The sequence below is a fragment of the Phocoena sinus genome, chromosome 13 (assembly GCF_008692025.1).
Source record: "Phocoena sinus isolate mPhoSin1 chromosome 13, mPhoSin1.pri, whole genome shotgun sequence".
NCBI classification, from domain to species: Eukaryota; Metazoa; Chordata; class Mammalia; order Artiodactyla; family Phocoenidae; genus Phocoena; species Phocoena sinus.
This window is the reverse complement of record NC_045775.1, coordinates 46,643,149-46,660,266: the sequence shown is the minus strand read 5'-3', so window position 1 is coordinate 46,660,266 and position 17,118 is coordinate 46,643,149. Positions and strand designations below refer to the sequence as shown.

General features: G+C 33.6%; 1 protein-coding gene across 5 annotated transcripts in view; it reads left to right on the top strand.

The window, feature by feature from the left end:
• The window catches only part of CCDC88A (coiled-coil domain containing 88A), a 125,952-nt gene that overhangs the window by 31,890 nt on the left and 76,944 nt on the right, over positions 1-17,118 (top strand). For all 5 annotated transcript variants that reach the window (XM_032652632.1, XM_032652633.1, XM_032652631.1 and 2 more), the window contains exons 4-7: positions 9,210-9,279; positions 11,237-11,295; positions 14,847-14,930; positions 16,631-16,771. In XM_032652632.1, the coding sequence (XP_032508523.1) occupies positions 9,210-9,279; positions 11,237-11,295; positions 14,847-14,930; positions 16,631-16,771 (354 nt within the window). The remainder of the gene's footprint in view (positions 1-9,209; positions 9,280-11,236; positions 11,296-14,846; positions 14,931-16,630; positions 16,772-17,118) is intronic.

The window sequence follows — 17,118 nt, the reverse complement described above, 5'->3', positions numbered from 1 at the left end:
AGTCATCTTTTGATTGTTTGTTTAGAGAAGGTTTGTTGATAGTAAAGTTTATCAATGTCTGTCTGAAAATGCCTTTATTTCACCCTTGTTCTTGCAAGGTAATTTTATTGGGTATGTAGTTTTAGGTTAACAATTACTTTTCTCTCAGTGTTTTGCAGATTTTTACCTTCTCTCTCTGGAGTCCTTTTTGTTTTGGAGAAACCAGCTATCAGTCAAATATTTGTTCTTAGGTTAAACTGTCTTTTTCTCTCTCCTGGCTGCTACTACTGTCTCTTCTAATATTGCTTCTTTTCTATTAATCTGATATTCCTCAGATATTTTTATTATGTGTATATTAGACTTTCCTACTCTATCCTCCATGCTTATTAAACTTTCTTTTACATTACAGTTTACAGTCTTGTGCTACATCCTGAGTATTTTTTTTCAAGACTATCTCTGCAGTTTGATAATTTGCCCCTCATATCTTCTGTTTAACCCACTGATTAAGTTTTGCCTCTCAGTAATCATAGCTTTCATTTGTAGAAGTTCTTTTTGGTTCATCTGCCTTTTCATTTTGTTTATTAATCATCCTTTTAAAATTTTTTCCTTCCTTTATCTCTTCAGAAATTTTTTAAATGTCTATTTTTTATTTTATGTTGGATAATTACAAAATCTGAAATCAGATCTATGGGGATCTGAATCTGCCCTTTGTTTTCTGCTTGCTGTTTCTCGTGGTGGTAGCTGTTGTGGCAGTGTGTGTGTGTGTGTGTGTGTGTGTGTGTGTGTGTGTGTATGTGTGTTAATTGTGAGCTCATTTTGTGGGGGGAAATTTATCTGTGGGAAAATACTTCTGGGTCTGAGCCAAGGATGCATTGCTTTAGAGAGGATTTGTTTCCTTTTGTGTGGCCAAGCCTGAAACACTTTTCATTTAATTTATTTTAAGCAGCTTTATATTATTGTAGAAGCATACTTGTATGCTGTATATAGAAAACTAGAAAAAATGAGAAAATACAAACATAATTTCAGGGCCTAGAGATTACCATTATTAGCACCTGAATATATGTACTTCTGGATCTCTTTTTCTGCATTTGTGTGTTTGTAAATTATGTATTTGTGTTTACATATGTATTTTTTAACTGGGACCACATTATCGCAGATTCTTAGGGAAACAACCCTCCTCAATCTCAAGCAAAGGCCAAGAAGAACTGCTTCTTCTGTGTCTTATTTGCAGGGTTCAGTTTTTAATTTTGTTTTATCTTTTGACAGTTACCTTTTTATTTTCTTTTGAGCTAAGTCAATAAATTTTAAAAGATTTTTAAAAAGCTATCCTGCATTTTTGAACTCCTTCCTTCCTTTCTTTCTAATATTTAGTATTCCTCATTGCCAGAAAAAAAAATCTGTGCTAGGTTTTTTTTAAACTTAAAAAATTTTTTTCCTGTATTCTTTCTCTCATTTTCCTCTCTTTGATTTGAGTGAGTTAGGTTCTATGTTATATCTGTTTTGTCTTTTATTCTTATTTTGTGTCAGTATTTCTAGATACATTAAACAAAAGACTAGATAAAGGGATGCAGTGACTCATTTTGACAATCTTCATCAATCTTGCCCTTACTGGAATGTTGTTAGATCTTTGGTTTCACACTCTCTTTAGGGAAATGCAAGTTTTTCTTGAAAATTTTGTGAGACTCCTTAGGAAAGAAGACATAAAAGGCAAGGGGATTTCTTTATCAGAATCTTAAAGCATTTGTCAGTGCAGCCTAATTCTGTGTTGTCTACTATTGCTTTTTTTTTTAACAACTTTATTCAGATATAATTCACATACTGTATAGCCCATTTAAAATGTCCTATTCAGTGGTTTTTAGTATATATACAGAGTTATACAACCATCTACACCACCAATTTTGGAACATTTTTATCACCCCAAAAAGAAACCCTGTATCTGTTAGCAGTCACTCCCCATTTCCCCGAACCCTGCATACACACTCATCACCACCACCACCACCCCAGCCTTAGGCATCTGCTAATCTATTTTCTGTCTCTATAGACTTGCTTATTGTAGACATTTCATAAAAGTGCAATTGTACAGTATGTGGTCTTTTGTTACTGGCTTCTTTCATTTAGCATAATGATTTCAAGGTTCATCAATGTTGTAGCATGTAGTAATGTTTCATTCTCTTTTATTAAACTACTGTTTTCTTGTTCTTTGTCTTCCTCCTGCCCAAGCTAGGTATTGAAATTGTCTTTGTAGTGATCATATTAATTTAATGAAGTTATAGTCACAGAGATATTTGGGGATGAGGGAATTGTAAAATCCATCAGTTCAATGGTTTAGATAAGAGGTTCTTAGCGGAGGGTGATTTTATCACCTGGGGGACATTTAGCAATGACTAGAGACATTTTTGGTTGTCGTACCTAAGAGTACTACTGGCATTAGTGGATAGAAGCCAGGAATGTGCCTAAGAATCTTGCAATACACAGGACATTTCCTCGTGATTAAGAATTATCCAGCCCAAACAAACATGTGCCTGTCAAATCCAAAACATTATATCACATTGAATTATAGTTCTCTCAGTAGATGTGCTTAACTTTTATGTCACAGGGACAAAGTGGTATAAAAATCTATCTTAAATTCTGGAGTCCAGATATTTAAAATATTTGCATATTTGTCTTTAATATGACATATATGAAATATTTAATAATGTGAAATATTTAATTAATGATATAATAATCAAAATGTATTTTATATAGTGTATTTAAATCCTGGCTCTCTGTTATGTAGCAGTTGTATAAATGGTACAAATTACTTCCTTGAGCTTTAACGTCTTCATCTATAAAATGAAGATAATACTTAGCTGGCAGCTGAGCATTACATAAATTAAGAGATGAACGTCTTGCAGTGTTTCCTGAGCCAGACACAGTTTTAGGTGCTGGGGATGTGGTCGTAAGTGGCAAACATAACAAATAAGATTCCTGTCCTCACAGAGAAGGAGAAACTGTCTAAGCTGACCAAGAAGGAGATGCAGGAGGGAAACTAGACAAGCCGTGGTGTCACGAAAGCCTACAAAATAAAGTGCTTCTAAAAAGAGGGAATGTCAAAAACATACTTGAGGGAATTGATTGCAAAGGGGCACAGGGAAGCTTTTTGAAATAATGAAAATGTTGACATCATTACCGAAATGGTGGTTTCAAAACTGTGTACATTTGTCAAAACTCATTAAATTGTACACATAAAATTGGTGATTTTTATTGCATGTACATTACACCTCAATAAGTCTGATTTCTAGAAAATGTATATGTCATTGACAACAATTTTTTAAAAAGGGCAAAGGAGCTGTTCTAGATGAAGGGAGACTAAAGAGGTGTGACAAGTGGAGACAGTGTATCTTTGGTTGGATTCTGAATCTCTCCCCCCCAAAGGTATAAAGAATATTTTGATGGAAAATGTGGAAATATGAATGTGGATTATATATTAAAATGTATTGTATCAATGTTAAAAATAAATTATCCAGCCCAAAATGTTAGTTGTGCTAAAATTGAGAAGCCCAAATGTTAATAGTGCCAAGATGATATTATTATTAATGATTTGATTTGTCTTGACTGTCACCATTTTTTAGACACACCTGTAAATATTTCATTAACATTTGCAGGATGACCACTTACACCCTTTTCTTTTAATTAATCTAAGTTTGAATATCAGTGAACTATTGTAACTTAGAGCTAGAAGTGATTATCTTAACATTTTGTCAACATAGTTTCAGATACTTAAAATATTACTGAGCATTGAAATTCCGCTTGTACCACTGAACCAGTTTACCAAACCCTCTCTACCTGCTCCCTTTCATGCTTCATAGTCTTCCATAAAATCTTTCTAAGGCACTTCTAGGGTATCTTCAGAAATAGGTCATCCATCTTATTTACATGATTAATTGACTTACTAAAATGATTTTTTATTTTCATGTGTAAAACCAAGATAGACATGACCCAGTTTAATATATTGACAGATTTCAAATTAAAGGCCAAATCAGTGCAGTTATTGTCATCTGTTAAATTACCTGACTGTTGGGAAAACCAAAAATTTCCCTGAAAATCTTTCTCAAACAATCAAAAGTATTTTGTTGTATCTCATACACCCCTCAGAAAAAGTATTTGAGGTAAAATATTTTGTACATTTTGATTGTCTGACTCGCAGAAGGAGTGAGTTTGGGTAGGTTAAAATTCACAAATGTATGATGTCTCCAGGTTTGTTTATTTTTTAATGTGTTGTTAAGCATCAAGATCATCTTGCAAAAATGATTCTTAGGGAGGAAGAAAATTGACAGAATACCCTGAGATGATTGTTAGTGGGGGGAATTATTTCAGTGAATCTTTTCAGTAATGATAATTTAAGTGTTAGTATTCTTCCCTTTTTTATTTTAATGATGTGGAATATGTAAAAGCTCAGTAAAAATTACAATATTCAGATTGCCCTTGTTTTCTGCTGCCTTTCATTGAATGCCAAGGCATTGAAGCTATAGTGATAAACAGGACAGGCCGTGGCCCTGTTATCTAGTAGAGGGATAATAGACAAGTAAATAACTAAATCAAATAATTTTGATTGTGATAAATAAGGACAGTGAATGTGAGAGGTCTTGAGAGCAGTAACTGGTAACTTTAGATTATCAGAAAGATTGTTGAACATACACTTCATTACGTTTAAGTGGCAATTCAGACCTTTTCAAATAATTGCTTGATACATAGCAAGCATCTCTTTTTGTCTTGCAAATAAATATTTAAAAATTTTCAAGTCAGAATATAAGTAAATTATAGCTGTTATGGAAAATTACCTTGGTGCTTTGATTTTTTTTTTTTTTTTTTTAGAAATTTATTTATTTATTTATGGCTGCATTGGGTCTTCGTTGCTGTGCTCAGGCTTTCTCTAGTTGTGTAGAGCAGGGGCTACTCTTCATTGCAGTGCTTGGGCTTCTCACTGTGGTGGTGCAGAGCACGGGCTTTAGGCACGGAGGCTTCAATAGTTGCACCACATGGGTTCAATAGTTGTGGCGTGCAGGCTCAGTACTTGTGGCTCACAGGCTTAGTTGCCACAAGCATGTGGGATCTTCCTGGATCAGGGACTGAACCCATGTCCCCTGCATTGGCAGGCGGATTCTTAACCACTGCACCACCAGGGAAGTCCTGATTTTTTTTTTTTAAGTTATTTTTATTCCTGTGAATGAAGGCAAGAAGGTGAATTTGATTATCAGAGACACAGTTTACAAGTAGAAACCTTAGTCCATTTTTAGAATTCTGTCAGCAGCCGTTGTTTGGTATGACTGCACAAGCTGCAGTTTAAATAAATACTAAAAGAAGTAAGGTGGTTCTTCAGCCACCATTAAAACAATGAACTGAATCATTTGAGGCCTAAAAGACAAGAACACTTTACAATTAATAAATTTATTAGGAAGTTTTTGCACGTTTGACGTCACTAATAGTAAAAGTAAAAATTAGGTCTAGTACCATTAATTTAGTCGCCAGAGAAAGCAGGTACTTTTTAAGGTTTTTCTTTAACATCTGTTATAATAAGCAACATTTGGAGTATTTTTGATACTTTGGTCAGATTTTCTTTTCTTTTAACATCATTCATGCTACTAAAATATAATAAAATAGTCTTAATTCTTTTCACTAGTAACACGGATAAAATGCTGAATACAAATAGTATGATAAATGTAATTATGTTTGAGTTTTTAAAACAGATTTAGAGTCCCAAAGGAGAGACTGTCATTCCAGTATATTCTAGAAATCTTTGAAGCCCATATTTAGTACCTTAGAAATGTATAGTTTTAGTTTTAGTATTTTCTTCAATGTGAGTCAAGAAAGGGAAATGAGCCGAGACCTTTCCCAGAAGTATTGTTTAAGTTCTTACTGTGAAGGAAGTGTTATGGGTAACTTGTAGGAAGAAGGAGAAACCTGGTTTAAGTTGTCTTTGAATAGTCTCCAGGGTCTGTCTGGCACAAACTTGAAATAGTCTTTCTTAAGTGCTTTAGCAACATGAATTTCAATTCACAGAAACTTGTGTATCAGTTTTAAAAGTTTTTAAACTAAAACTAAAAAGATAGTTAATATACCATTTTTATAGAAAAGTTATACAAAGCCAATTAAAAATAATTGGAATGAAATGACTTGTATCTTTCAAAGCACTTCTATTATTTTCCTATTAAGATAATCTCTACCAGTTCTTTCTTGTTCTGTCTTTATTTTTATTAATTATTGATGTTCTGCAAATTTTTCTGGACTGTCTTCATACCAGGATAGATTTTCTACCAATTCAGTGAAGCTTTGCTTTAGTGGTCTTGAAAATTCTCAAATTCTCTATATTTGAATATTTGCATATCTTTCAAAACTTGCATCCTTCTCCTTATCTCCACCTCTTGCTCCCTGGTTTCATTTTATTGTTAGCCCTTATCACCAAAAACATTTACTTATTTTCTTTCTACCCCTTCGAAAATGTAAATTCCATGGAAGCAAGGATTTTTGTTTCTTCATTGCTTTATTTCCAGTATCTAGAATAATGTCTGACAGATAATAAACATGCAATAAATATTTGTTGAATGAGTGGCTCACCTGATTTTCTCAAAACTTTCTCCACTTTCTGTTGTATTGCTAAAATTATTTCTTTTTCTATACATTTTTTTTTTTTTTTTTTGCGGTACGCGGGCCTCTCACTGTTGGGCCCATACGCCACAGCGACTGAGCCTGTGCTCTAGAACCCGCGAGCCACAACTACTGAGCCCGCATGCCACAACTACTGAAGCTGGCACGCCTAGAGCCTGTGCTCTGCAACAAGAGAAGCCTCCACGATGAGAAGCCCGTGCACCGCAATGAAGAGCAGCCCCTGCTTGCTGCAACTAGAGAAAGCCTGCGCATAGCAATGAAGACCCAACACAGCCAAAAATAAAAAAATCAATTTGTTAAAAAATAATAACCACCATTTAAAAAAACTTTACACTTTTGTTTCACTTCTTACCCTTCTCAGCAAAAGTCACACATGTAGTAAGTCAAGGAGCTGAAATTTAAGCCTAAGTTTTCTGACTTGACTCTACCATAGTACTCTATACTAGGCATTCAGATTCCACCATACTAGAGTACATCTTTAGATACACAGAGGTACGTTTGAATTTGCTTCATCCAAATATAATCAAACGTGATAGTGTACAGGTTAAGCAAACTGTATTAACACAGGAGGTCACTGATGGTACCATATGATGAAAGAATATATGAGATTGCTTTTATCTTTGTGGAGAGACTAAGTTAGCATTAGAGAATGAGGTATTAGAATAGGCAGGAAGTGGGGAGCCACCTGAGGAAGAGGATGTAAGAAAGAGGTGGTGAACCATATTAAAGATTAGTACCTATTTGGACAATTTCCTTATAACTCTGCCAACATAGAATGTTACATGGTACATCAATAAAATAGATTGCCTTGACTTTGATTATCTCCACTAAAAAGGATATAAACAAAACAATGATTGCTTTTTTTTTTTTTTTTTTTTTTTTTGTGGTATGCGGGCCTCTCACTGTTGTGGCCTCTCCCGTTGTGGAGCACAGGCTCTGGACGTGCAGGCTCAGCAGCCATGGCTCACGGGCCCAGCCACTCCGCGGCATGTGGGATCTTCCCGAACTGGGGCACGAACCCATGTCTCCTGCATCAGCAGGTGGACTCTCAACCACTGCGCCACCAGGGAAGCCCAATGATTGCTTTTTTTAATGCATCTCTCTTATTTATGCTTTCTTTTAAATATGTACAGATATAGTCCTGAAAATTTTGCTTTAGGGCAAGGAAACTAAAAATTGCAATTAATTTGAAATTTATTTCTTTAAGTCCATTTAGCTGTTACATACTTGGCTATAGAATATTTTATCTTGGCATAACTTGCTTTTAACTGGAAAACTCATTTATTAAATATCCAAACTCAGTATCAATCCTTGGAATAAGCGATTTTAGCAATTTTTGACACTTACTATTCTTAACTGTATTTACTAATGTGATGCACATACTGAATATGTAGTTTTCTCTAAATGTGTGCATATTTTTGGTGTTAGTTTTTTTAAGACTAGTAAATATAATACTGAAGAAATTTTTTGAAACTTTCTAATACATATCTGAAAGAAATTACAGATAAAAGATCAATTCTACCTAGCCTCTGGTGTCATGTCACACTCTGGCTATGGGAAACCGCTTTTGTAGATCTAGAATCACACACACATCTTTAAAAAAGTAATAAAGGTTAACTCTTCATGGTTATTTGCTTCCTCATCATAGTATTAAGTAAAGAATGATTCAGAAGGAATTGAATACTTAACAAAAAATTATTCCTCAGCAACTAGTTATGTCTGAATGTGTAGTGAAAGCCAAATTGTAAAGACACTCACAGTTATTTCATAATCTTGCAAAGATTCAGTATTATCACATTAAACTAATCAATCCTGTAGTCTAATTCATCCCAGACCCTTTGTAGCATGTCATTGTTAGTAGTTATAGTGATAGACATGATGTGTTCTCTCATTTCCTCAAAGAAGAGGTAGTATAAACAGAAGATGCATACTTAGTGTATAACCAAAATGAGTAATTTGGAGGCATTCAATTTTCTGAATCATCCTGTACCATCAGAATTTGTATATATTCTTGTCACAAAAAATTTGACAGAAGTCAAAGGAAGTAAAACATGAATTGTAGATAGGAGAGAAATAATGAGTCACTGAGGAAGAGCTCACTTTCATGAAATACTCATAAGATAGGATTTTTAATGAACTAACTAGCTTTCTTAATTTTACTATCAGTTGATTTTTTAGTTCTCTCAGAGAGAAGTAACAAAAAAACTCTGGAAGAATACACATACTTGATCTTTTAATTGAGGAAAGTTGTTTAATTATCTAATACCTAAAATTCAGATTTCCAAATAATAGGTATTAGACCAGTTTAACTTGGACACTTATTTGATGGACATTTGATATGTTTATTAACTTAAGCCTATCTGATAATTATAATTTTAGTTATTTAATTCATTACCTTATAGTTACAAAAGATTTAAGACTTTTTAGACATCTTTTTTTTCACATTTTTTAAGCTTTTTAATTGCAGTATACCTCTGTAGGTATAGTATGCCTACAGAGATGTGCACGAATCATAAGTTACAGCTTGTTGAGTAATTATCCTGTCAGCATTACCCATATAACAACCTTTGGGTATCTTTTTATAGGAGACTTTGCAGCAGTTGATTATGATGCCTTTGCCAAATGTCTTAATCATTGGCAAAAATCCCTTTTCTGGTAAGTATTAAAATTAGCATAATGTGATAATAAAGTCTTATCTTTGTGTAATATTATGATGCTTACCAAGATCTTGCTAATTTCCATTAACTCACTAGGTTTTTTGTGAGTCTATAGGGAAAGTTGGAGGTGATATTCCATTTTATATAGAGAAACAGAATATTTGTAAGTCGTAGATGGGATCAGACATACATTTTACATTAAGTCCAGTGTTTTTTTTTTTACTCTACCAAGTCGATACTTTTCTGTGATGATTTTTAGTGTCTTATAAACAAGTATAGAAGATAAGTACAGCAGTTATAAGCTTAAAAGAACATAACCTTAGAAAAGAAGTGATTTTGAAATAATTTCTAGGTTTTATAGCTACTATCTACCATTGCCAAAGTTGTTTGAATCTGAGGTTTTACTGATTGATATGTTGTAATTTATATTAAACTACTTTTGAGTGGAAAAAAGAAGAGAAGCAGTTTCTTAGATAATTTAAATTATTTTCTTCAAAGTTTCTGCCCTTTACCAGATTTTAAGTGCGACATGTTCAGGGTTTTAATTTTTGAACAGTTGGGGAAATTAGCAGCTACCTAACAGTTTCAACAAAGGACTTATTCTTACAGGCTACATGTAACCCAAATCAAGTATATCTTCTCCAATTCCCAGTCTCACCCTCAGTCAAAACAAACAAAAATAAAACCAAAATAAAAACGAAATCCAAGCAGCTGTTTTCATTGAGCAAACTACAAATTAGATGGGGTGAATTAGGAGTTTAGATACTCTTTTGAGATATTCTGGAATATTTTAATATACAAATAAAAAATGTAAAAAACATTTTGTATGTAGAATGGAATTGTTTCAATTCCACATGCATTTAATAATTACTTACCAAGTTAGAGGGACCAGGAATATAAAGAAAATGGTTTATGCTCTGGAGGGTCTTGTGTTGTGGCGAGAGATACACAGATTACTGGGAAATCATGTAATAATTAGTGCAAAGTAGAGCGATGTAAGAATGTTAAGGCTTATAAAATATGGAGCCATTGATTATTCTTAAAGTTGGTAGATTAGTGAGGGTTGGAGACCATTGGTGGTTGGGTCAGGGAAGACTACACAGAGATGTTAGAGCTGTGCTTAGGATTGTGATTAGGTTAGTAAGTAGTTCATTAGAGGGACGAAGGGTAGGGAAGAAAGACAGGCAGAGGGAGTAACAGAAGTTAAGGCAGTGGTGTGTATATATGTATGTATATTTGGGGAAGCGTGATTAGTGTGGCTAAGAAAGTAGGTTGTTTCATGGAGAGTAGGAGGAAATGTTTGAGAAGACAGATTGGCCTGATGGTGAAATTCTGGCCAGAGAATTGACTTTTTTTTTGTCAGCTGAATGTTTTAAGAAAATTTGAATTGAATGCTGTTGGACAGTGAATGTACTGTCCAGTTCTGTTACAGACCATAAACTTTATGCAGCTTGTTATATACATTTATTTTACCAGCCTCATCGTAACTGATATTTAAGGTTTTGATTTTCATGAATCTACGCAGGGGAAAGCCGTTTACATTTTATAGGTAGATGAATCATATAAGGTCAGTGTTTTAGAAAGAAAACGCCAATAGGCCTAAGAGAAGCCAGACCTATTAGGAACCATTTTGGCTGGCTGTGGCACGTCTCTATAGTAGAGGTTCCTAATTTGGTATGCTGGTGTAGTATAATGACTTACGGAGAAGTAGTGGATTTAGAGTTAGCATCCTTTATCACACAGAGCTTTGAAAGCTGTTTTGTCTGTACTGCAGCCCTTCAAAATTCCTCTTACCATATTGTGCACACACAGAGCTGCTTTTCTGAATTCTCCACTGCACTTATAAACTTAATCCCTTGGTCAAGTTGTGAATATCACCTCTAGAAGTAATACTACCACTATAAGAGGGTTGAACTAAAGTAAAATGTTGTACTTAGTAGTTGTTTTTATTTCAGAACAAGGCACAGAAGAAGTTAAAAAGTTGCTTTTACTTTTACTGGGTTGTGCAGTTCAGGTAAGTTAAAATAATTCTTCATATTTTTATTTTAATAACTTTTTATAAATTTTTCAGGCTCTAGTTTCTGAAAGACTTAAGGATGGGCCATTGGTGTTCAAAGTCCATGTTAGAAATTTTTAAATAACTGTATAACCTCCTAAGGAGAAGGTTTTTGAAGAAAAACACTCATTCTGTTACTTTATTTCAAACTTTAGTTATATTATCAGGTAGTCATAATCATTTAAAACATTTAATTATTCTTTTTTTTTTATTCGAGGCTTTTAAAGGCCCCAGCTTTTCAAGTTTCCCTAGAGGTACCCTTAAAAACCTCTCCCAGAACATCCTGTGATTTATGCACGCATGTGTGTGTGTTACAGAAGGGAAGAGGATTGATGATCAAAAGGAGGCAGAAATTATGAAATCACGATAATCTGCTGGCTTAGGAATCAATTAATGTAATAGAATTAGAAGTAACTTTAGTGCCCATAACACTTTAAAAACTGTATATAAAGATAAAAGAGAGCTTAATTTTAAGTGGAAAAAAATTTGCTGCTGATGATTTAGTCTTCACAAGAGTCTTTATAGTTGGAAGTAAAACTGTTTATAGTTCTGTTTTTAACACCATACTCTTTTTATGCTCTAGAGCTGGGCTGTCAGTAGAATAGCCACTAGCCACGTGTTGCTATTTAAGTTTAAATTAGTTACAATTGAATAAAATTACAGTTTCAGTTTTTCAGTTGCACTAGCTATATTTCAATAGTCAGTAGCCACAGTTAGCTAGTGAGTACTTGTATTGGACAACACTGATATTCTGATTATTCAACTTCAAAGTGAATCTTCTCATTCTATCTTTTTTCCGTCTTGGTACTCTTTCTCCTTTCTAGCCTTCAAGAACCTATCAACTTCATTCGATATTCTTTAAGAAAACCTATTTATAAAACATTTTCAGAATTCTTAAAACTTTCAGAGTTTGAACAGAGGTGAGATTTAGTACAAATTGTGGGTATTTTAAGGTAAAGGAAGAATTCTCATTGATCTGTGTTGAGACTGTGTTACAGGGTGAGCTTTTAAAGGTAGTATAAATAAACAGTGGCTCTAGGACTTAGAAAAGGGAAGTGTATGTGTTTAAACTGAAGGCAGACAAAGGTATGGCAGTTGAGTTGGGGGACCCTTCAGTGAGTCATACTTATTATAACCCTGCCATTTTATATATGTTCACTGGCTCAAACTATACATAAGTCACTTTTGGAAGCATAACATTTAAAAATTGGGGTTACCATACCTAAAAAGTTAGTTATTTTATATATGCCACAAATGTACTATCCGAAAGTCATTCTTAATTGTTCTCATTATGCCTGTCAAATATTATTTACTAGACCAAAAAAATTCTTGTTTTTAAACCTGGTAGTTTTTATCACATCCCTCCAAAACTCTGACTTCCTAGTCATAGCTGGGAACTGTACATTTCTCGTAATTTAATTTTAAATTTAATTTAAAATTAATTTTAATTTAATTTAATTTTAAATTTAATTGAATTTCTATATCATCCTAATAATTTTGCTTTTATAGGATAAGGAACTTTCTGCACTGATAGAAATGTGCTTAATTAAATTAAATTTTATGGAAGTAGAAATAAAATACTATGATGTACACTAATCATTAGAGAAATGCAAATCAAAACTACAATGAGGTATCACCTCACACCAGTCAGAATGGCCATCATCAAAAAATGTACAAAGAATAAATGCTGGAGAGGGTGTGGAGAAAAGGGAACCCTCTTGCACTGTTGGTGGGAATGTAAATTGATACAGCCACTATGGAGAACAGCATGGAGGTTCCTTAAAAACCTAAAAATAGAGCTACCATATGACCCAGCAATCCCACTGCTGGGCATATACCCCGAGAAAACCATAATTCAAAAACAGTCATGTACCACAATGTTCATTGCAGCTCTATTTACGATAGCCAGGACATGGAAGCAACCTAGGTTTCCATCAACAGATGAATGGGTAAAGAAGATGTGGCACATATATACAATGAAATATTACTCAGCCATAAAAAGAAACAAAACTGAGTTATTTGTAGTGAAGTGGATGGACCTGGACTTAGAGTCTGTCATACAGTGTGAAGTAAGTCAGAAAGAGAAAAACAAATACTGTATGCTAACATATATATGCAATCTAAAAAAATAAATGGTTCTGATGAACCTAGGGGCAGGACAGGAGTAAAGACACAGACGTAGAGAATGGACTTGAGGACACGGGGAGGGGGAAGGGTAAGCTGGGACGAAATGAGAGAGTAGCACTGACATATATACACTACCAAATGTAGAATAGATAGCTAGTGGGAAGCAGCCGCATGGCACAGCTTGGTGCTTTGCAACCACCTAGAGGGGTGGGATAAGGAGGGTGAGAGGGAGATGCAAGAGGGAGGGGATATGGGGATATACGTATGCATATAGCTGATTCACTTTGTTATACAGCAGAAACTAACACAACACTGTAAAGCAATTATACTCCAAAAAAGATGTTTAAAAAATGTTATGATATAATAAATGTGTAGAGTGTAAATCAGAACCTTGCTAAGTTTCTAACTGACCAAAGAGCCAAGTTTCCTTTTTTGAGTATAGTGTCTTCACTAGTAGTTCAGTAATTGGCCCAAGAGATGCAACTAAGCTAGACAAGGCAGTGCTGTCTGTTTTGTATGCACTTCTCATTTGGTAGCTGTAAGAATACAGTTAAACACAGTTGGATTGCAGTATAAGAGAGGTAGACAAGAGGCAGAGAGTAAGATGCATGTTAAACTGTTATTCAGTACTGAATGGAAAGAAAAAGATGAGGTTTGCATTGTAATATTTTTAGTTTATATAAAGTTTTTTAAAAGGTACACAAGCTGCCTTTATTCCACTTGATACATGTGTACTTGTGTATACATTCTTAAATTTTGCCCCTGGTAACTTTGTGTTAGAAACAAATCAAATATTTATTGTATTACCTTATATGTGTTGAACTGGGCCACAAAAGTAGGTTTCTTTTATTGAGATTGATAGGATGAAGATGTGAGAATGAATTGTAAGCCTGAAGTAAAAATTGCTTAAAATTTTTTTTCCAAGAAAAAGGGCTGTGTTGTTTGATGATAGGCAAAGACTGACTGAGCATTTTGGCTGTATTCCGAATTCTGCCACTGACTCACTGTGTTTTTTGGCAAGTAACTTATCCTCTCTGAAACAAGTTCTTTATTCTTTACTTCTCTGTTTGTAAAGTTAGCCTAATTATATTGTACTGACCTTAGATGGTTTGTGTAATGGTTACCCGCTTTAGAACTTAAAACTTTTCAGCGTAAAAATGGTATGGATTTTCAATATGTTGCTTTTTAAATAAATATTTCTAAATTGTTATCTTTTTATTAGGGTAAGTATATTAGAGATCATTTAAATGCAAAACAAAACCCTCATTGTGCTGTTCAAAATGTAGCCAAGCTTTTTAGCCTAATGAATTTTTGGTTATTTACAACATATTAACAACTATACCCTATAAAGTATGAATGATTGGTTTATTCATTTCTCTTAGTGTCAGAAAAAAGAAGAATTTATTGAAAGAATTCAAGGTTTAGATTTTGATACAAAAGCAGCAGTTGCCGCACATATTCAAGAGGTAATAATCTGTATACAATTTTTATGTATTTTTATGAAGCTTGTGGCATGTTTTATTTGTATGTCTCCCCAAATACCATCATGGATTAAGCAAGAATAAATCAAAGTCAATTATAGATGAACTCTGTTTTTAGAAAAATTATCGTCTTTTCTTTAGACATAGTTTCTTAAATGAATTATCTTCTACGTGGCACACAGTGCTGACTACAGATGTACTGTTGCCTTTATCCATAGAGATATAGGCAGAAAGTGCTATTTGAGGACTGTATATTTCTTTGTTAGACATCACAGCATGAATAGTATAGTAAATGGAAGCAGCACAAAATGAATCACTGCCTGTAATTCAAAACTAAAGTGAGGTAAGATGATAATACTAACCTATTAGTATTATGTGATTCCAGTGATTTTTTTTTTTAGTGAATGGGCACAGCATAATTTCTACTGAAGATATTACTTGAATTATAAACACATTAGTGATTTATAGCATCCATATAAAAACCTAAATGGAGGACATAGTGTACAATGTCAAATAATTGAAGCTAATATTTATTTGTTAAGATTGTTTTTAAAAGCTGCTGTTTCTGCATCTGTCTAGTCTTTGGCTTTTAATCTTGTGTACTTTAGAGTTTTTAGAACTACAGCATGTTAAATTTTACATGCTGATTAGAAAGAGAACTAAGGAAAGGGAGAGAGTTTTAAATAGTGAGAATTGTTGTGTTTAAATATTCTGTATTTAAATGATTTTGTGTTCCATATATCATCTTTTCTCTTAGTTAATATTCAAAGAGCCCAGCTTTCTGGTCAGTAATATTGTCAGCAGTAAGCGTATTAGTACTCTACAAGATACAGTTTTGTTGGTAGTTTCCCTTTATATATACATATATATGTTTGTTTCTGTTAGCTTTGTGATTTGTATTTGATTTTGAATAAATGCTGAGTACCGCAAGTTACTAAATTTGCCACCATTCTTGAAAGTGTTATTTTTGATGTTTATTGTGAAAGTTAAAGCAAAATATCAGCATCACAGTGAGAAATGGAAAGCAAGAAATAAGTATTTCACTCATATAACTTTTCCATCCTTTTAAAACTCTTCATACTGGGCATCCTTTTCTCCTAAGGTTCTATGACAGTGTCTTCTTCAGAATCTATAAAGACTTAGCTTTTCAAGTATAAAAGTGCAATAACCTATATCCTACAGGATTAAAACTTTTGCTTTTGAATTCAAGTACAGTAAACTTAGTCTTATCTAAGGAAAAGATTAATTGAGTTTGTTAAAGCAGTTGTCAGACCTATTAGTATTACCTTCCCTTAAGAATGTCTTGAATTAAATATTTTATTTTTGGGACTTCCCTGGCGGTCCAGTAGTTAAGACTCCATGCTCCCAATGCAGGGGGGGTGCAGGTTCGATCCCTGGTTGGGGAACTAAGATCCCACACGCTGCGTGGTGTGGCAAAAAATAAAAAATAAAGAAATTAAATATCTTATTTTTTAGTTGACTAAATTCATTTAAAGATTACATTTAGTAAAAATAATTTTTAGTAGAAGCCTTTTCATCATTCATTAATTTCAAGATATCATATTTGCTTTTCATATTTTTATTATATGGGATATATAGTATTTAAGCTAATATTATACTAAAATTAAATCTATTTTTAAGTATTAGCCATTTAAAAAATTGTTTACTTTGGTTGCTCTCTAAAGGTAACCCATAATCAGGAAAATGTGTTTGATCTACAATGGATGGAAGTGACCGACATGTCTCAGGAGGAAATAGAACCACTCTTGAAAAACATGGTATTGCATCTAAAAAGACTTATAGATGAGAGAGATGAGCATTCGGAGGTTTGTAAATTTCTTTTAGTATATTAGGAAAGTTTACTTTCCAAAAAACTTCAGAGATTTTTCAGAATTGATACTTTGTTTCTTAGAGACAGGTAGTAAAGTACTATATGTCTTTTGTGCAACATAGGAGCCAGAAAGGCTGCATAAGAGCCCCAAATTGCTAGTAAACACATTGCAATTAGGTTTTCTTTTCTCCTTCCTTTTAAGTTACTCTGATTTTGTTCTTGTGTTTTTTAACTCATCCCCATAGTTCTGGCAACAGTACAAAAGTATGAAACTAAAAATATCGTTGATGTAAGTGGAAAAATCATTGCCTTTTCAAGGTAGAAGAATTTGCTTAAGGTTAA